General features: G+C 40.0%; 1 protein-coding gene across 2 annotated transcripts; it reads left to right on the top strand.

The window, feature by feature from the left end:
• The first annotated feature begins 391 nt into the window (after positions 1–391).
• TMEM43 (transmembrane protein 43) lies at positions 392–18,445 on the top strand. Of its 2 annotated transcripts, none has more exons than XM_083353840.1 (12): positions 392–590; positions 4,780–4,932; positions 6,181–6,315; positions 7,486–7,580; positions 10,628–10,677; positions 11,958–12,027; positions 12,602–12,672; positions 13,624–13,745; positions 13,952–14,026; positions 14,130–14,231; positions 15,318–15,435; positions 15,943–18,445. In XM_083353840.1, exons 2-12 carry the CDS (start codon positions 4,792–4,794, stop codon positions 16,143–16,145), a joined length of 1,182 nt encoding a protein of 393 aa, XP_083209966.1. In that variant the 5' UTR covers positions 392–590; positions 4,780–4,791; the 3' UTR covers positions 16,146–18,445. The 2 variants fall into 2 exon arrangements, with proteins under 2 accessions (XP_083209966.1, XP_083209967.1); XM_083353841.1 differs by having other exon boundaries at positions 464–590; positions 4,783–4,932.
• The last annotated feature ends 963 nt before the right edge of the window (positions 18,446–19,408 follow it).

Below are 19,408 nucleotides of genomic sequence, written 5' to 3'. Positions count from 1 at the left end.
GGCTGTTCACATCCGCCCGGGAGCTGACGAATCGGGCAGCCTCCGTGTCAAGCCAGAGCCCGGCCTTTTCTCCCGCGCGGCCCAAAGTAGAAGGGGGAAGAAACCAACGGGAAACAAGAGAAGGGCCGTTATTCAGAACGGACTACATGTTCCAAGAGGCTGTGCGGAAGAAGCGCGCCTCCGCCCTTTTCCCCGACAAGCTTTGCGACCTCGACGGCTTCTCGGTTTCGCCTCTCCTTTCCCGCCTTCTTATGCTAGCTAGAAAGTTCAATGATATTCCCAGCAATGCTTTGCGACGGATGGGCGTGGTCGGGACTTTATTTTCCCTCTGTGCTTCAGGTTATATTTTTTAACCCCTCCCTTCGTCTCTCATCTCATTCTTGCGATACGCGCCCAAGCACGGGCCGTCCCAGCTCTGTGAACGAGGGCGGAGTTTGCCGCCAGTGCTAGAAAAAGAGAGAGATCCGTGTCTGATCCGTAGGAGTGTTTGGGCGTTACATCTCCTTTGGGCGTCAGATCTCTTCCTTCACTTTTAAGAATAGCTCGGGGAGTTGGTGCATTTGTTAAAAGCTCAAATCACAGCGATATATGTAAGTATGGGGTTTTTCCGCCTTTATTAAGAAAAAAAACACGTTTTGGAGATTCTTTGCAATGGGAAACAGCAATGGGAAGAAGAGGGACTCAAGCTGTTCTACAAAGCACTTGAAGGCAGGACAAGAAGCGATAATGGACAAGAAGCAGTCAAGGAGAGAAACAACCTAGAACAGGGGTCTTCAAACTTGGCCCTTTTATGACTTGTGGACTTCAACTCCCAGAATTCCTCAGCCAGCCATGCTGGCTGAGGAATTCTGGGAGTTGAAGTCCACAAGTCATAAAAGGGCCAAGTTTGAGGACCCCTTGACCTAGAACTAAGGAGAAATTTCCTGACGGTTAGAATGATTAATCAGTGGAACTACTTGCCTCCAGAAGTTGTGGTGCTCCAACACTGGAAGTTTTTAAGAAGAGATTGAGCAGCCGTTTGTCTGGAATGGTACAAGGTTTCCTGCCTGAGCAGGGGCTGGACTAGAAGACCTCCAAAGTCCCTTTCAACGCTGTTATTCTGTAGGATAGAAATACTTCTAATAAATGTATACAACCAGTAAGAAACAGATAACCCCCTCACGAGTGTTGACAGCCAGGACTGCAATCCACCGCACCTGATTTCAGAGGAAAGAGCCAGGGGCTGATTCCTCAGAAAAGGCTTTTTTGAAAGGAGAAACACACTTGTTTTATTCAAGGGGTAGTGATAGGATCTCGCTATTTTGGGGTTGGCAAGTTTGAAAAATGAATAGTTTCCCTTCAGACCAAAATCTATGTAAAAGATAAAGTGGGGTTGTTACTGGACGATTTGACGGAATGGGCTTACGTGTAAGAGTTTCTGCTTGATTTCATGTTGCTTTCAATAAGCACATACATTCCCATGGAAAAGGGCGTCTTCTTGTAAATTGTTCTAGAGTGTTGTCACTTGAAGTGTTTAAAAATGGCTTAATGCATTCCGATGTTTCCATTCTGGGACAAACTTTTCCGATTGGGTTTAGTATTCTCTACTAAGTTTCTGTCACACCATAACAATGTCCAACCTGTGTAAACAAATGACAACATGACTGAGGCTGCGTAGAGAGCAGCTGCATTACAGCATGGTATTACTGTTTTTAATTGAAAGTAACAACTTGAATTTAATGAAGCTTATTTCTAAGAAGGCATAGATAAAATTATTTTTTTTAAAAGGCATGTCTGAGTACACTAAAAGCAATGATTAGTTTAATAACTATCAAAAGTCTAGCAGCTTTCTTATTAAGCTATTAAAATGTTTTTGTGCTAGTAAGGAACTGGCTAATGAATTAATTTGGTTTTATTGTTGGGCTGCATGTTTTGATTTAGTTCAAAAGACACATGATCTGAGGGTAAAAGAAAAAAGAAAAAAAGATTGCACTTGTTTCTTTTGTTTGTGTTCTGATATTTGGGCTTGATCCTGTTTTGTTAGCCAAAATTAGCCATGGTGTAGGACAGTGATGGCGAGTGCCCAAACTGCAACACAAAACCCACTTATGTATCCAGTGGATGTAGCCAATTGTGTGGGTGTGGCCCATTGGGTGGGCGTGACTGCAGTGTTAACGGCAGACTGGATGGGACTAAAAAGTTCAATCAATTCCAACTTTGCAAGATCTTTTTTTCCCCACAAAAAGTTAAAATTGATTGATTGAACCTTTTTTTTTTTTTTTGCACATGGCGGTGGAGACCTAAAGCGAAAAGGTTTTACAAAACCCAGCTGAAGGCGTGTGTGCCCACAGAGGTGGCTCTGCATTAGGTTCACCATCCCGGGTGTAGGATATATACATGGATCACTACATTAACACCATTACTTCAAATTATTTTTTTATATTTTTATTTTAATTCCATTTATATCCCGCCCTTCTCCGAAGACTCAGGGTGGCTTACAAGCTTAGCAGTAACCTTCATTCTATGTATATGCCTGCTTATTAGGGCTTTCACACACCCCCAAGCGGCATTATTACAAAGTCAGCTTAATTGCCCCCAACAATCTGGGTCCTCATTTTACCTACCTCGGAAGGATGGAAGGCTGAGTCAACCTTGAGCCTGGTGGGATGCGAACCTGCAATAATTGCAGGCAGCTGGTGTTACTTAAGGAGGCATTAGCTTCAGAAAGCATGGGAGCAACACCTGTGTACACGACTCATTAAAACATCCATGGCTTTTTCAAGCTTTCTGTGGGTGCTGTAAAGAGGCTTTCATAGCAACCTAGATATTCTTCGGAACAAATCTCTATATTTTTTTTTCCAAATACTTGTTGATAGATGCTAGATTCCACTTCTGAAAGTTCTGAAGAGCCTCTTCTAAACTGAATCCAAAGTTTGTACAATATTTCTATGCACATGTTACTCTGAATAATTATGTATCTTTGTTCCATAGCATGTTGCTCTAAACCAGGGGTGTCAAACTCAATTTCATTGAGGGCTGCATCAACATTGGAGTTGCCCTCAGGGGGCCGGGTGGGTATGGCCAGGGTGGGCGTGGCCTACTGGGTGGGCGTGGCTAGAGTGCGTATGGCCTACTGGGTGAGCGTGGCTAGAGTGTGTATGGCCTGCTGGGTGGCCGTGGCCAGCTCTACATCGTTTGCATCAAGGGTGCCTATGGGGGCCTGGGCAGGAGTGGGACAGATCTGAGGGTCTCTGGCAGAAGGAGGGTCTCTGGGCCAGGGCCAAGGCAGTGGGGGCCGTTCCCTCACTGTTTCCAGGATGGCTTCGCGGGCCACATGAAACCACTTCGCGGGCCGGATCTGGCCCCCGGGCCTTGTGTTTGACATGTCTGCTCTAAACTATTACAAAATATAATGGCATGCCATAGACACACCTTCAAATATCTTTAAATTGGATGATAGGTAATTTGTTATTTCTTTTGTTGTGGTTCAGTTGCTACGTTGTGTCTGATTCTTTGTGATCTCATGGACCATTTGTGTGTGTGTGTGTGTGTGTGTGTGTGTGTGTGTGTGTATGTATATATATATATGTATATATATATTCATTCATTCTATGAATATTATGGCTTTATAGTGATGCATAATGTGATTTATTCAGTTTTGACGGGATGATATGTGAAAGCAGATGATATCTCGCTGTTGTATTAGATGAATTTATGTTTTTTTCCAAGGTTTATTTAAGAAAACTTTGAGCACAATTAGACAATAGCAAGAAATATTAATGGCAAGATTCATACAATGTGCTAAATCTGAGGTAGCCAAACATAGTTTGTAGGGTGTGTATCATCCCTAAGACCACTCCAGCATTTGAGATTACACTGCAAAAAATTAGCAACAAAATAGACTAGTTTGGGGCATACCTTTTCCAAAGATGCTACAAGAAATATTGTTGGTTCTATTTTAAGTTACAATCAGTGGTATAGGTGAAGCTAATTAGTACCATGTGTTGACATACTGTCTTACTATCATGCTTCTCTTCTGCTGTGCAGAATGATGATGATGAAGGATGAACCAGCCCAAGGATTAGACTAAAGGAGTTAGAGAAGTTAGTTTTTCCCCCATCTATGCATAGATGGGTATTCCATCAAATCAAAACTTAGTACTATAGCTGAGTTTCTGTAGCCTTCCAAGATGGGTCCCAGTTGATACTGTCATATTTTTGCTCAACAAGTAAAGTCTGAATGTATACCGTATGTTCTGTCCCCAACTCTTTTCCTTGAGAAATCACCATTAGTGCCATCAATTAGCAGATTTCCTAGTTAGAGAATTTGCTGTAGCTGTTGCTACCTTGCCAATTTCTACAATAGTCCTTTATTTACGGCCCCAATTGACCCCAAAATTTCCATTGCTAAGCAAGGCAGTTGTTAAGTAAGTTTTACACCATGTTGCTACCTTTTTTTTGCCATAGTTGTTAAGAGAAATACTGCAGTTGTTAAGTGAAGCATGTGGTCATTAGGCGAATCTGGGTTCTGCAACAGCTTTGCTTGTCAGAAGTCGGTCAGAAGGTTACAAATGGTGATCACATGACCCCAGGTCAGTGCAACTGTCACAAATACATGCCAGTTGCCAAGTGCCCAAATTTTGATTCCCGAATGCTGGAATAGTCAGTCATAAGTCACTTTTTCCAACGCCTTTGCCACAGTTACTAAACCAGTGGTTGTAACTTGAGTACTTGAGTTATAAAAGTAGGTAGTAGCAGATGTGCTGTTCAATAACTCTTTTCCCCTTTTTGTTCTTTTCAGTAGCTCTCTGAAATGGGTGGAAAGAATGAGCACGTGAGGATCACCACTGAGCACAAGCCTGGGTTTCTGGAGCGCCTCAGCGAGACTTCTGGAGGGATGCTTGTTGGCCTTGCCACCTTTGTCCTGTCTTTCTACATTCTTTTTACCAATGAGGTGAGAGAGAATGAATCGAAGTGTCAGATTTCAGCTGTTTCAAGTTTGAAACCCATCTTCTTCAAAATGCTTATGGCATGCTGTTTTATGAATGAACAAATGAATGGTTCTGACTGCCTATGGCAGGGTGTTAAACTGCCAGCCCATGGGCCGGTTGCATCGTGTGGAGACCGCGCCCACCCCAGTTCCGGCAATGCGAAAAAAGCTGCGATACGTTGTGACACGTCGTGTGATGTGGCACGTTTGATACCCGTGGTCTATGGAGATTCTCAGTCATCCAGGTCATGGTTATCCCAAAGGTTCTTTTTTCAAAAGACAACTGGACTTTCTGCGTTTTTCCTTGAAGATGTTTTGCTTCTCGTCCAAGAAGCTTCTTCAGTTCTCAACAATTCTCAGAACTGAAGAAGCTTCTTGGATGAGAAGCGAAACGTCTTCAATGAAAAACAAAGAAAGTCCAATAGCCCTTTGAAAAAGAACTCGGGACCAATATTTCTAACCTTTTTTTAATGCAGTTTCAAGGAAAACTATGTCAGGTTGCTTTGCATTTTTATATTTGGCATCCAACTTAGAATTTTAATTCAATGATTCCTTGTGTCAAATATTTATATGGTTTTTTTTTAAAAAATCCCATTTATATCCCACCCTTCTCCGAAGACTCAGGGCGGCTTAAAATTTTTAAAGCACAAATCAATGTGCTTAGCAATAGCCTTCATTCTATGTATATGCCTGCTTATTAGGGCTTTCACACAGACCCCCCAGTGGCATTATTACAAAGTCAGCTTATTTCCCACAACAATCTGGGTCCATTTGTAAGTTGCCTTACACAAATGATGCGTAAAGCCTGCCTGCCTGCCTATCTTCCTGCTTTCCTAAATATTATTAGTGGATTAGATCAGGGATCCTCAACCTCCGGTCCGTTGCGGCATGCCAGCAACCGGTCTGCAAGAACAAGCCAAGCCCCATCTGTGACATGCAGGCAGCACACAAAACAAGCAATCTCCAATCCGTGGAAAAACCTCCATGGAACTGGACCCCAGTGCCCAAAAGGTTAGGAACCTCTGGATTAGATTATTTAAAGAAGAGAAGGTGAGTTCCTTCAACCCAAGTGCTTTATTTTTTCTTGCGTAAATGAATTTTCATTAAAAGAAAATTTGTTCTGTGTGGTGATTTCAGCATGATGTTGCATGGACGAGCTCTTGCTTCAGGGGTCTACTTAAACCTCTTTATTGCTCATTTCATCATTCCTAGGGGCGAGCTTTGAAAACAGCCTCCTCTTTGGCTGAGGGGCTTTCTCTAGTTGTCCCACTTGACAACATCCAGATTATATCCCATGAGAATGACAAGAAACTTGTTCACTTATCTGGTATACTTAGAACGTCAAAGGTAAATTTCCTTAGTTCAAATTTTTCTTCACCTTTTCATATTAAAGCTTTTTTTTTAAAAAAAAAAATGTATTGCTTCTTCTGTCTCTCTCTTTCTTTCCCTTCCTCCCCTTCCACAGCAAATTTTGCTGTGCTGCCTCATTGTGTTGGTGGGGATGTGCGTTTTTCCTGGGAAGGATGAGCAAAGAATGTTGGGAGTGTACATCAAGTTTGTGTGTGTGTGTGTGTGTGTATATGTATGTGTATATATATGCATGTGTATGTAGATGTATGTGTATATATGTGTGTGTGTATACATGTATGTGTCTGTGTGTGTGTATGTGTGTATATATATATATATATACATACGATGGGACGCGGTGGCTCAGTGGGTTAGGACGCTGAGCTTGTCGATCAGATGGTCGGCAGTTTGGCGGGTCAAATCCTAAGTGCCGCATAACAGAGTGAGCGCCTGTCCCAGCTTCTGCCAACCTAGCAGTTTGAAAGCACGTAAAAATGCAAGTAGAAAAATAGGTACCACTACGGTGAAAAGGTAGCAGTGTTCCGTGCGCCTTTGGCGTCTAGACATGCCGGCCACATGACCACGGAGACGTCCTTGGACAAGCGCTGGCTCTTTGGCTTTGAAATGTAGATGAGCACTGGCCCCTAGAGTCAGAAACGACTAGCACACGTGTGCCAAGGAACCTTTACCTACCTACACACACACACACACACACACACACACACACGTATATATATATATTTTCCCAGCAAGACCACACAAGCCACGAAGGTCATCCCAGGTACTGAGCTAAAGCACAATGGTGCCTATAATGGATAGTAGCAATATAAAAAGATGACAGTGATAGATGAGGCATCAGTTACACTGGAAAAGGCAATGATAAACTGAGAAAAAGATGGCTGGACTCAGTTACCATGACAATGCAACATTGGGATATGTGAAAGAGCAGGTTAGGAATAGATTTTCATGGATAAAATCTATCTGTATGGTTGCCAGGAATTGAAAACAACTTGATGATACATAATCAAGCAATCATTTGTCCTGCTAGATTAATTGATTTGTGGGGGGAAAATGCTATCCTTTTTTTTCCTACTGTGCCTGCTGAACATCTAAGGAAGTCATTGTAGATAATAGTTCTTGTACCAACTGATATTTATTTGCATTCTCTAGCCTCTCTATGATCCCAGCTATGGGCTTTCTATCCGGGCAGTCAAGCTCAAACGTCAGGTGGAGATGTATCAGTGGGTTGAGTATGAAGAATCCAAGTAAGATGCTTACCATATTCATGCTTTCTCTACTTAAACTGTGTGCATGTTTCGAGTAGTGGTGATAGTGGAACACGTTTGTGTCAATTTTTGAAATTTAAATAATCCAATTTAGGATTAAAAGAAGCACTGACATATTTATTCTTATATTATCCTAACCTATTTTTCCTTTCTATCCATGGGAAATATAATAATGGTTTGATCTAGCCTCCTGGTATCTATTTTTCCCCACCTTATAACAACTACTGTAGTGATTCAAAGCTATAATGAGTGAATGAACACAGAAATATGAGTCATTTGTTTATAGCTGGCTTCTGGGCTGGAAAATATGAGCAGCTGAGGGGTGATAGAAAAATAACCAGCAGTTGTCATGCCTACAGCAGTCTCCACATCTCATCATGGGTGTTATGATACCAAACTGAGCTACAGTGAAGCAGCAAGTAACATCAAAGCTGGAATTTTAGCACTCCTTCAGGTTTCTCAGTCATAGCAAGGATAGATCTATTTAGCTGATATCCTACTTAGATGAGGAAAATTTTCAGTGCAGGTTTGAAGCAGTGAGTCCCAGTATCCAGAAGGAAAAGGGGAAGGTGAAATTTAATTTGTCTTTTACAGAAATGCATTTTTTTTGTATAGTTTCATTAATCTCAAATCCCAGTATTTCCCCATGCATTCAGATCAGTTCTCTTATTCGGAAAGTGTTATTCTCTAAGCCAGGGGTGTCAAACTCAATTTCACTGAGGGTCCGCATCAGCATTGCGGTTGCCCTCAGGGGGCCGGGTGGCTGTGGCCTGGGTGGGCGTGGCCTAATGGGTGGGCGTAGCTAAAGTGCGTATGGCCTACTGGGTGGGCGTGGCCAGCTCTACATCGTTGGCATCAAGGGTACCTATGGGGGCCTGGGCAGAAGTGGGACAGATCTGAGGGTCTCTGGCAGAAGGAGGGTCTCTGGGCCAGGGCCAAGGCAGTGGGGGCCGTTCCCTCACTGTTTCCAGGATGGCTTCACGGGCCACATGAAACCACTTTACGGGCCGGATCTGGCCCCCGGGCCTGGTGTTTGACATGTCTGCTCTAAGCTTTAGATCACAGAGAGATTGTCTCAGGTCTTGAAACTGACATGTTTTCATTGAAATCACAAGTTGGTTAAAGGTCTCTCTTAATTAGTGGGCTAATGCCTCCTTAAGTAACACCAGCTGCCTGCCATTAGTGCAGGTTCGAGTCCCACCAGGCTTAAGGTTGAATCAGCCTTCCATCCTTCCAAGGTAGGTCAAATGAGGACCCAGATTGTTGGGGGCAATTAAGCTGACTTTGTAATAATGCCGCTTGGGTGTGTGTGTGAAAGCCCTAATAAGCAGGCATATACTAGAATGAAGGCTACTGCTAAGCTTGTAAGCCGCCCTGAGTCTTCGGAGAAGGGCGGGATATAAATGGAATTAAAATAAAATAAAAATAAATAAATTTTGGGAGTGGTGGGTATTCATTACTGGTGTTGTGGTGAGGAGGCTTAGGCTGCTCTATATTGATCTAAAGATGCACTGACTTATCTAGGAATAAGTCCATTGGTACCTATTTAGACTTCCTTTCACTTTGGGGTATTATTTATGATTGAAATAAAAGAGCATTTAAAGTATTCAAATAAATTTCATAAAATGTGCATGGTTTGAAATAGTGTTATTTAAAATTCTTTACCTCAGGACTTCTTCCTGAAATGTATTGTTTTTTCAATCTCAACTCAGCATTAAAAATCTGTATCACAATAGAATATATAGAATAGATAACTCTGTACTAACCATTTTTAGGGCATCCAGTGAATGATTGATTGAATGATGGCTAAATGAGTGCCAATCCAGTACAAGCATAAGGAGAATACAATCAGATCTGTTTGATCTGTCTAATTTAGCACACATTATTACTGTAGAGCAGGAGTGTCAAACTCGCCATGTCACGTAACGTGTCACAACATATTGTGACTTTTCCCCTTGGGAAAAGGGGTAGGCCTGGCTTCCACGTGACACATCCGGCCCACGGGCCAGCAGTTTGACACCCCTGCTGCAGAGCAAAAGAATAAGTTCTTCTCATTTCAAATTGGGCTTATAGGGCAGCTAAAAATATTTTCTCCTTTGCGAATCAATAAAGCTTCTACATTAGTTTATCTGTGTTTCGGATATTAGAGCCTTGGTGGAGCAGTGGGCTGATGCCTCCTTAAGTAACACCAGCTGCCTGCAATTAGTGCAGGTTCGAGTCCCACCAGGCTCAAGGTTGACTCAGCCTTCCATCCTTCCAAGGTAGGTAAAATGAGGACCCAGATTGTTGGGGGCAATAAGCTGACTTTGTAATAATGCCGCTTGGGGTGTGTGTGAAAACCCTAACAAGCAGGCATATACATAGAATGAAGGCTACTGCTAAGCTTGTAAGCCGCCCTGAGTCTTCGGAGAAGGGCGGGATATAAATGTAATATAAATAAATAAATAAATAAATAAATAAATAAATAAATAAATAAATAAATAAATATTGAAGGAAGGAATTCATCTATTCGTCTGAAAATTCTGCTTCCTGCTTCGAAGTTTATGTCCTCTTTCAAAGTGTGGCTTTTTTCCCCCTACCATCTCAAAGGAAATCTGATGCAATTATATAGCTGGTAGAGATGTGTGCATGTACTGTATGTCTGCAAAATAGAAATTTAGAAGTTTCCTACTCAAGACAATCAGGTTCAAGCTTCATGGAAGCAAGAACATAGGCAAGCAAAAACCGTCAAAAGAGTCAATTAATTATAAAGTTCTTTCTCTGGAAAGGCTCGTATTTTTTACTGAATTGTGAGATATAGATAAGGTTTGAAAAGTTGATACATTTATGCCTCGCAAATGTTTTTACCAAAGCTCTACTGAATCTTTTAAATTGATAGCAGTTGGGGGCCCACTATATGAGGTCATTCACATGAACTAGTTGAAAGTTTGGGTAATTTTTTGCTAAAGTTATTATTTATAATAAAATGCTGTATAAAATATTTTAGCATTTTATGTTGATCTGATGATGTTTTTATCTCCTTGTAGAGAATACGAAGAAAATGGTAATGTGAAGAAAGAAACAAAATATTCTTACAGTAAGTTTGCTAATAGAAAAATTTGTCTCATAAAACAATCACTGGGTATGGCTTTAGGCAGCTGTTCTCCAGCTAGGAAAGAGCTGTCCTTGCTACTACAAAAAAGGATGGTGAGAGTTGTCTGTTGAATTTCTACTGTCATGTAGCTGTTATAAAGGAGAACCAATGAAAGAGAAAAAGTTACCAATTTTATCTTTGGCACTGTGAACGAGAAACACTATTATTTTGATTGCATTTGCATTCTCTATGATCTTTATGAAATTCAAAATGAAATAAGCAGTTAATCTTTTCAGGTGATTATAAAATGCTAAAGGAAACAAAAATATATTTTCCTTTTTAGCCATTACTGATGTTTATCTTAGGCCAAGATTAGCTGAACTTCTGCACTTGCAGACCACAGAAAGCAGGTTTTCATTGGATTTTATTCATAAGAGCCGTGGTGGCGCAGTGGTTAGAATGCAATACAGTAGGCTAATTCTACTACTGCCAGCGGTTCGATTCTCATCAGCTCAAGGCTGACTCAGCCTTTCATCCTTCTGAGGTCGGTAAAATGAGGACCCAGATTGTTGGGGGCAATATGCTGACTCTGTAAACCGCTTAGAGAAGGTTGTAAAACAGTGAAGCGGTATATACGTCTACACGTTATTGCTATTGCAAGATCATGGAATTGAAAGGTGGCTTGACCGTCATCCAGTCCAAGCCTCTCCATTGCTTCAAACAATGGTTATCTCTATTTAAAAATCTCCAAGTGTAAAGGAATGTGAGAATAACTTTGAAGGATGATGGTGTGGGGAAGAGATGTTTGCCTTCCTGTAGAAGATATACGTTATTTTACTTTTTCTCAGTGCTCTTCTGCAGGCTACATCTACTTAGTCCCTTTAACTGTTCCTAACCAGATTCAGTTCCCAATCCTTTCACCATCTTCATTCTACTTTGTTATTGTTCATTTTAAACTGTGGTGTTCAGAATCAGAGTCAGTACTGGGAAATTTAGTGAGAGAAAATTATTTTTCATGATCTGGATTCTGTGCTTCTGTTAATAAATCTCAAAATATCATTTGTCCTGTATTTTTGTCTGTTCATGAGCAGTAGAATCTGAGGGGGGGGAAACATAATTTGCATGTGCTTAGAGAAGAATTCTGATTGCGGTGTTCAGCAAGACCCATTCCCATATAAGAGCATAAAGAATTATGGAAAATATTCATGATGTGTGACGCCTGGGATGTTTTCCAGCAATCAGGATAGTATTCTTCATGTTTTATTTCTGTACTCCCCTTTTAGATACAGAATGGAAATCAGAAGTTGTGAACAGCAGAAATTTTGATCGAGAAATTGGACATAAAAACCCTAGGTAAACTTGATAGTATTCTATACTGTGGCTCTTCTAATACTGTCCTTAGAATATTCTAAATTAAGAATTAATAAATAAATCAAGCTTGTCTTCAGAAGTTGTAGGTGCTTCATCATTAGAGATTTTTAAGGAAAGACTGGGCAACCACTTATCTGAAATGGTATAGGGCAGGGGTAGGCAACCTCGGCTGGCTCAGGAATTCTGGGAGTTGAAGTCCATGAGTCATAAAAGAGCCGAGGTTGCCTACCCCTGGTATAGGGTCTCCTGCTTGAGCAGGGGGTTAGACTAGAAGACCTCCAAGGTCCCTTCCAGCTCTGTTCTGATTGATTGATTAATCTGAGTAAGATTTCTGACTGATTCACAAGATTGTATTCTGGAAATTAAACAAAGTGGCAGGATAACAAATGTTATACATATGGTTTTCTGGGTGGATATACATTCACACTTGTTGTTTTGTTTGGAAACCCTGGAGTACATTTTTGTGGTGGTTAATAGCTAGAAGATTTGCTAATTCTTTTGTGATTATGTTTCTGCCATGCTACAATTCACCTGGTAATTCTTTTTGTCTGTGCAGTGCCATGGCTGTTGAATCTTTCACTGCAATTGCTTCTGATGTTCAAGTTGGCAAGTTCTTCCTTTCCAGAGGTATGAAGTTTGGATTCGAGATATGTCTAAATATACAGCATGCATGCTCAGTTGTACTTAACAAGGCAGATAAGGGGAAAATCCTCCTAACGTTGTAATATTTGGAAAAGTAGCTAAATCAATTTTAATTTAAGTCAGTTTTCCAATTCCCATGGTTTAAATTTTATGGAGCAGATCACAAGACAGTATCAAAATATCTCATGAGCTTTTGGAATAAATACCATGTTCCAAAGCATGGTATAGTTATTCTGTGCATTGGATATTTTGCATTCTTATCTGGATGTTAGCTAAATTTGCCTGTAAGTTCTTATGGTCTGGCATGCTGCTCCCCACCACCATGCCTGCTTTTTCTCTTTTAGTTTTGCATGATGAGGCAGGAGAATTAAGAAATCATAGAAATAAAAGCTATTTTTTGAGCTGCTGAGTTGAACTCCTGCTCTGGGCAGGACTCAAGACTCTTTGACATATGGACTTTTAAGCTGAGCAGGAACACATTCAGTGAAGGGAAATCCGCTATATTTCTGGGTGGTTGTTTCTGCAGTTGAACTATATTTACCATCAGAAACATTTTTCTGACATTAACTAAGAATCTCATTGTGTAATTTAAGACAGTTATTCCATGTCTGGTGCTGTGGGATGATAGAAAATAGTTCTTAGCCTTCTTCTGTATGGCATTCATTTGGGTACTTGGAGTGCTATCATATTCCTCCTTGGTGCCCTGTTCTTTTATTTTTCTTCATTGGAAGAACTTGGAAAGTTTGTTAGATGGAGTAGAAAGAGGAGATTTCTTGTATGACAGCATGAAGGATGGCCCCATTCGTTCCAAGCTATGGCCATGCCCATTTTATGCTGTGGCCCTACCTCCTGAAAGAACATGGCTTCACTGAAGTATCCCAATGACACCATAAATCTCAAGCAAAAGTGACTCCTTATTCCTGCTTCTTCTTTTAGGCCTCATTGAGAAGATTAATAATTTCAAGCAGATGAGCCTATCAAAATTGGAAGACCCTCACGCAGACGTGATCCGCTCAGGCGATTACTTCTTTCATAGTGAGAATCCACGACGTCCAGAAGTAAGAAATAGAAGAGGAAAATAAACAGTAAACAATTGTTCCCCCCCCTCCCCCAATCCCTCTGCATTGCTCTTTTAGCTTTGTCATAGCCTTTAGATATGACAAATCTCAGCTCAGAGAATATGAGAATCTTAGATATAAAATCTCCATTGGGAATCTTTAGTTGCTCAACATTTTTTTTTGTTTTTGTTTTTCCTGCTTTTCAGGTTGGGGATCTTCGTGTTTCATTCTTCTATGCAGGTTTGAGTGAAGACTTCTCACACACGGGTCTACCAGATATGGTAAATGTTCCCTATCTCTTCAAGACCTTCTCATGTAATTAGATAAAGCTCTCCAATGTTAATGTGCAAATTTCTTTAATTTCTCACCTCTGCCCCTTTTCAGGTGACCATAGTTGCTCGCCAGCAAGAGGATCACTTAGTTCCATATCAAAGTAAATCTGGAGATGTCTTAAATATTCTCTATCCCGGAGAGCTCACAGCTGAGGTAAGGGTTACAGATCAGTAGAGGGAGAGTTGTAGAGAAGAAATATACATTGTCTGTTTGCTTAAATAAAGGATGGGAGAACGGCTGTTACACACACATACACATCCTCTTGAATTATTTCTTTATGGAAAGGTCGTAGCTCAGAGGTAAAGTTCATCATTGCAAATAAAACTACTCTGATTCAGTTTCTGGCGGATCTAACTCCAGATGGTGAAATTCTTCTCTGAAAATCTAAATGGTTAACCTAAATTGGCAATTCTAGTAGGCAGAATTGAGCTTAAGTAAAGTGGACCAGTGTGAGCTAGCTTCCTATAAAGCTTTTCTCCAATTCTAATGTTGGAATTTGGTCCTGGTCAGTGTAGATGTTTCAATTGTAGACATTTTTCCAGTTCAAAAAATGAATCCAAGCCTTGCGCTCTCATATTTCTCTCCCCAAAATGCTGTAAGTTAGCAGTGTAGGTCAGTTTGTACAGATATCGTTTTAATGGATTAAATAGTCTTTTAAGTCTCTGTAAAAAAAAAAGTAACACTTATAGACAATGAAAAGGGATGAGTGTATAATGTTTTGCATCTCGGGGATTGCTTGCAGGGTAGAACAAGAGGAAAATTAGTATGTTCTAAGTAAAATCTATTTTTCTTAAAATTCTACCTACACGACTCATAAACTGATTTTGTCCATATCTCATTCTTCCATCCATCTTATCCTGTCTTAAAAATATTGATCTGAAGTTCAGTTGCAGTTGAAAAATCATCATAAATGCTCCTATAAGGCCATGAGAACAAAATTGACAATATTTGCTTCTGTTTTCAACTAATCAAATTAGTTAGTTTTAAATATGGTGTGTCAAAACATTTTCAAATTATAGCTATAGCCTAGGGTTGCTCAGGTAACATTCCTCTTAGGATATGATAGCAGATTATGGAGGGGAGGGGAATAGGCACAGGCCAATAATGTTAGATTAAGCCTTGGCGCTGCGTCCAGTTGCACTGTGTATCCTGCTGATCAAAAGAGTTATCATAACTGGATATTGATAAGATACCAAGTACACGACTGGAAGTGCTAAGTAAATATCAAATACATTTTAGGAAGTATTTCAGAAAGAACACGAGAGTAACAGCATGAAGACCTGGGGCCTACGTGCAGCTGGATGGTTGTCTATGTTTTTAGGCATCAGCCTTATGACCAGAATTATTTATACCCTGGGTAAGTGTTGCTACTGTCCCCTAGTTTGATTTACAAATAAAGGACTAATCAAAAGTTGTACTGAAGTACCTTTGGGTCTATGAAACATAGTCATAAAGATTTTCCTTTCTTGTGCTTGTATTAAACGAATACTCCAAGGGAAAGAAGGTATTTCAGTAGTCTATGGGAGGGAAGGCAATTAGTTATTTCAGCATTGCATTACAGTAAAGATGTGTTTCCATAAACTATGAAAATAGAAAACTAATCAAAGCTAATCAAAGCCTGTAGTTAAGGTGGGAATTGAATACTACTATTCTTTATTGTTCAAGTGTTGAAAATGTATTTTGGTAAAAGTCTGGGATTTTTTTTAAAATTTTTTTTGGACTTTAATGGTCTGTCGTCTGTAGAGATGGAAATTTCAGTGAAATCAGTAGGCATTGGATTGGATTTAAATAAGATTTAGTTTGGAAGTATTTTATAAGCCTGCCATTGAGTTGTTTGTTTGCTTTTTATTTCTCCTCATTACAGTGGATTGGTTTCCAGTTGTCCGGGATCTGGTTGACATTGGTTTGAAAGGATTTGCCTTTTGTGTAGCCACTTGTCTCTCATTGCTGACCATTTCAGTGGGCTGGTTCTTCTATCGGCCCTTCTGGGCAATATTGATTGGTTTGTTGGCTGTAATTCCCATTCTGATTGCAAGATCTCAGGTTCCACCAAAGAAACAGCAGTGACCTCATGGAGGAAGCACCTTCTTTGTACCCACATCTTTGGAAACTTCACACATTCACTGCTTTCATCAGATTTGAAGAAAGTGCCATCATGGCTATTTTTGCTGAAAACAAATGCAACATCAGTGTGTTCTATAATGGTTCTAGATATGACACTTTCCTTATGCAATCCAGAGGGAAGGAATTAAGCGTTTCTGAATTACAGCTCTCAGGAGCTCGATAGCATGGTCAGGGGTACTAAGATCCATATATATTTAGACCAGGCCTGCACAGCCGGTAGAAAAGACCACATAGATAAATTTAAAATAAGTACAGGCCACAAATAGCAATAGCCCTTAGACTTACATACCGCTGCATAGTGCTTTACAGCATCTCTGAGCAGTTTATAAATGTCAGCATATTGCCCCCAACAGTCTGGGTCCTCATTTTACTGACCCTCAGAAGGTGGAAGGCTGAGCCAATCTCAAGTCCCATCAGGATCAAACTCTCAACTATGGGCACAGTTAGCCTGCAATGCTGCATTCTAACCACTGTGCCACCGACTCAAAGGGATCTGTGTTACACCAATCAGCTGTTCAGTGGCAGCGTTGGAAGTGGCAGTGAGGCCTGCAGATGCTTGGTAGCATATTTTTCAGAGTGGCAGTGAATTTATTGACTTTTTAAAAAATGATGGATTGCGGCATGAGGTTCAGATGCTGTACAGGCCTGATCTAAACATTGACAGGTTTCACACCCAATGGAAACAAATGACAATGTGCATCTTCGCCAATTTTGGGAAATAGAAAATTGAACAAAACGTAACAAGGCCAAGCAGGTTAGGATTTCTAGGCAATTTATTTAAAATGTCTTCTAATCCTCATGTAGAATAGATGTATGGATTCAATGGGGATCATATGTAGTTTTGAAGAATGAGTACATCATTGTAATATTAATCTCCTATTCCTTATCTATAACTTCATATATTATAGTTTTACTGCATGCAACATTTTGAAGTTTTTGCGATATTTCCCTTACCTTCATTCTTGTTGATTTTACTATCCTGTCTGAATTCTCACATAGGTAGCTAACCCTATCTTTGAATTATGTGGATCAAAGTAACTTACACTACTCTGCTATTGCTATGATGCTGTTTATTTTCCTATTACTATATTCAGCATAATTGTATCTCAGTCTTATGATTTATTCTTATCCCATGTGTCATTTTTTTCACTAAGTCAAATAATTTATGATCTCGGGTGGATTTTTTTTTACCTGTGACTTGAGAATTGTTTCCTGAACCAACTCAGTAAGTTACTGATGGTTTCATGAAGAATTATGATTTTTTAAAAGACAAAACCAAAGATATATCCAGAGGGAGAAGAGACTTTCTGCTGTTCACATAACTTGCTCCATGGGCAAATTAATATATTTGTTTTTTATGGAAAAATTATGTAGAATAGGATTGGGTTCTCAATGTACTAATGGTACTCTGACAAAAATTTTATTTGAAGCCTGCCCAATTTCAGAAAAAAACAGTGCAACACTTTAGAATTGGGTTCTTTAATTCTGTACAAGTTTGTAAATTTGTTGATTTTGTCCAAAGGACATTACCTGCTTTGTATATAATGCTAAGCTAAAATGGTTAACTCACACGTTATGAAAGCAAAGGAATTGCTTTAAAACTAGGACTGAAAGAATATGTTAACAACTTCCCATAGCCCAGAATAGGTTTTTCCCCTATAGCTTCAATCACTGCTTTTTTCTTGGTTCAGATTGTGCAATCTTCAATTCAATTGGGACTATTTTATAGACTCTCAAGCAGTCAAAAAGCCAATGTATACCCCATTGCAAGCCATTATTGCCAGTGAGATCCATTCAAAAACATGGATTAGGTAGAAACCTTTTATATGGATGCAATCTACCAAGATAGATAGGCTCTGATACGCTATATTTAAAATAATTGTATTATTCTCAATTCATTATTACAGGTACACTGAATTAGTCTAAGAGCAACAACTAAGCCAAAGCTTTGGAAGTAAATAAGCTTATTAGCATCATCTGGGTCTACCGTTTTCTTGAAGTTAGGATTCCAAACTTAAATTTGGATTCATTGGTCTGGTGCTATCTAATGTCATTTCACTGAAGTCTAGCTATAATTTGCCATTGCCATGGAGTTATTCATCATTTTGTTAAGATGTCAATTGTATCACTGGGGCAGAATGAAGCATGGTGGCTGCTTTGTATTCTTCATTTTTACCATATTATTTGTAAAGTTTTCTATGGATGCAAATGCCTACTTTCTATTTTATGAATAAAATTCAAGAAAAATGTATGATTTGCATATATGTTTTGAAGTCACAGTTCATTATTAAAGGTAAGAGAATTAAGAATTGGAAGGTACCGTTTAGGTCAGAGGTCCTCAGGCCACAGCCCACTACTGCGACATGCCAGGTTTGGAACTGGGCCACACGAGCGATGGATGCTTGTGCTGGCATGCATAGCTCCACTCGCATAAGTAGTGGGTGCTTGCACTGGCACATGTAGCTTCATTTGCGTGAGCAGCAGGCACTTGAGCTAGTGTGCGAAGCTCCATTTGCATGAGTGGCGGGTCCTTGTACTTGCGCATGAAGCTCCATTAGTGCCTGCTCCTTGCACAAATGGAGCTGTGCATGTGCACGCACCTGCCACTTGCAGCGATCCATCCCTGCTCCCCCCCCGCCCCGCCCGCCAAGCTGGAAAGATTGGGGACTGCTGATTTAGATCATCAAATACAAGCTCATGTTTAGGAATCCAGAATAAAGTATCCTGTCTAACCTGTTTCAACACATCTGGCAAAGGAACATCTGCCATCTGTGTTAGCTTTCTCCACAAAAGGTTCTTACTGCGAGGAAGTTATTTTCTAGCATTCCGTTGGAATCAGTTTTCCCCTAATTTAAAATCAGCTATTCTGTATCCTGTATTTAAGAACAAGACCATCCTAAATGTGACATCCTTTTAAGTTTTTGAAGAGTGCAATAATTTTTCCCTTCAATCTTTTATCTTACAAACATCCACCTCTATCAATGTCTGTTCATAGGACTTAGTTTCTGATCTTCTTAAGTCTTTTCTGTTCCTCTTCCATTGTGAATCCTTCAAATGTGATAACCCAGAATTGGACAAAGTACTTTTCAGTGGAAGCCTGACTAAAGAGTGATAAAATGAAATATTTTTCAGATTATTTTTTTTAGAAAAGATCTACTCTAGATGTAGAACATTCTAGTTTAATAACTGAAGACATTCCTTGCAAG

The sequence above is a fragment of the Vipera ursinii genome (genome assembly GCF_947247035.1).
Source record: "Vipera ursinii genome assembly, chromosome: 2".
In the NCBI taxonomy this organism is placed as follows: domain Eukaryota; kingdom Metazoa; phylum Chordata; class Lepidosauria; order Squamata; family Viperidae; genus Vipera; species Vipera ursinii.
Note: the sequence above shows the minus strand (reverse complement) of the source record. Positions and strands in the feature narration are given on the sequence as shown.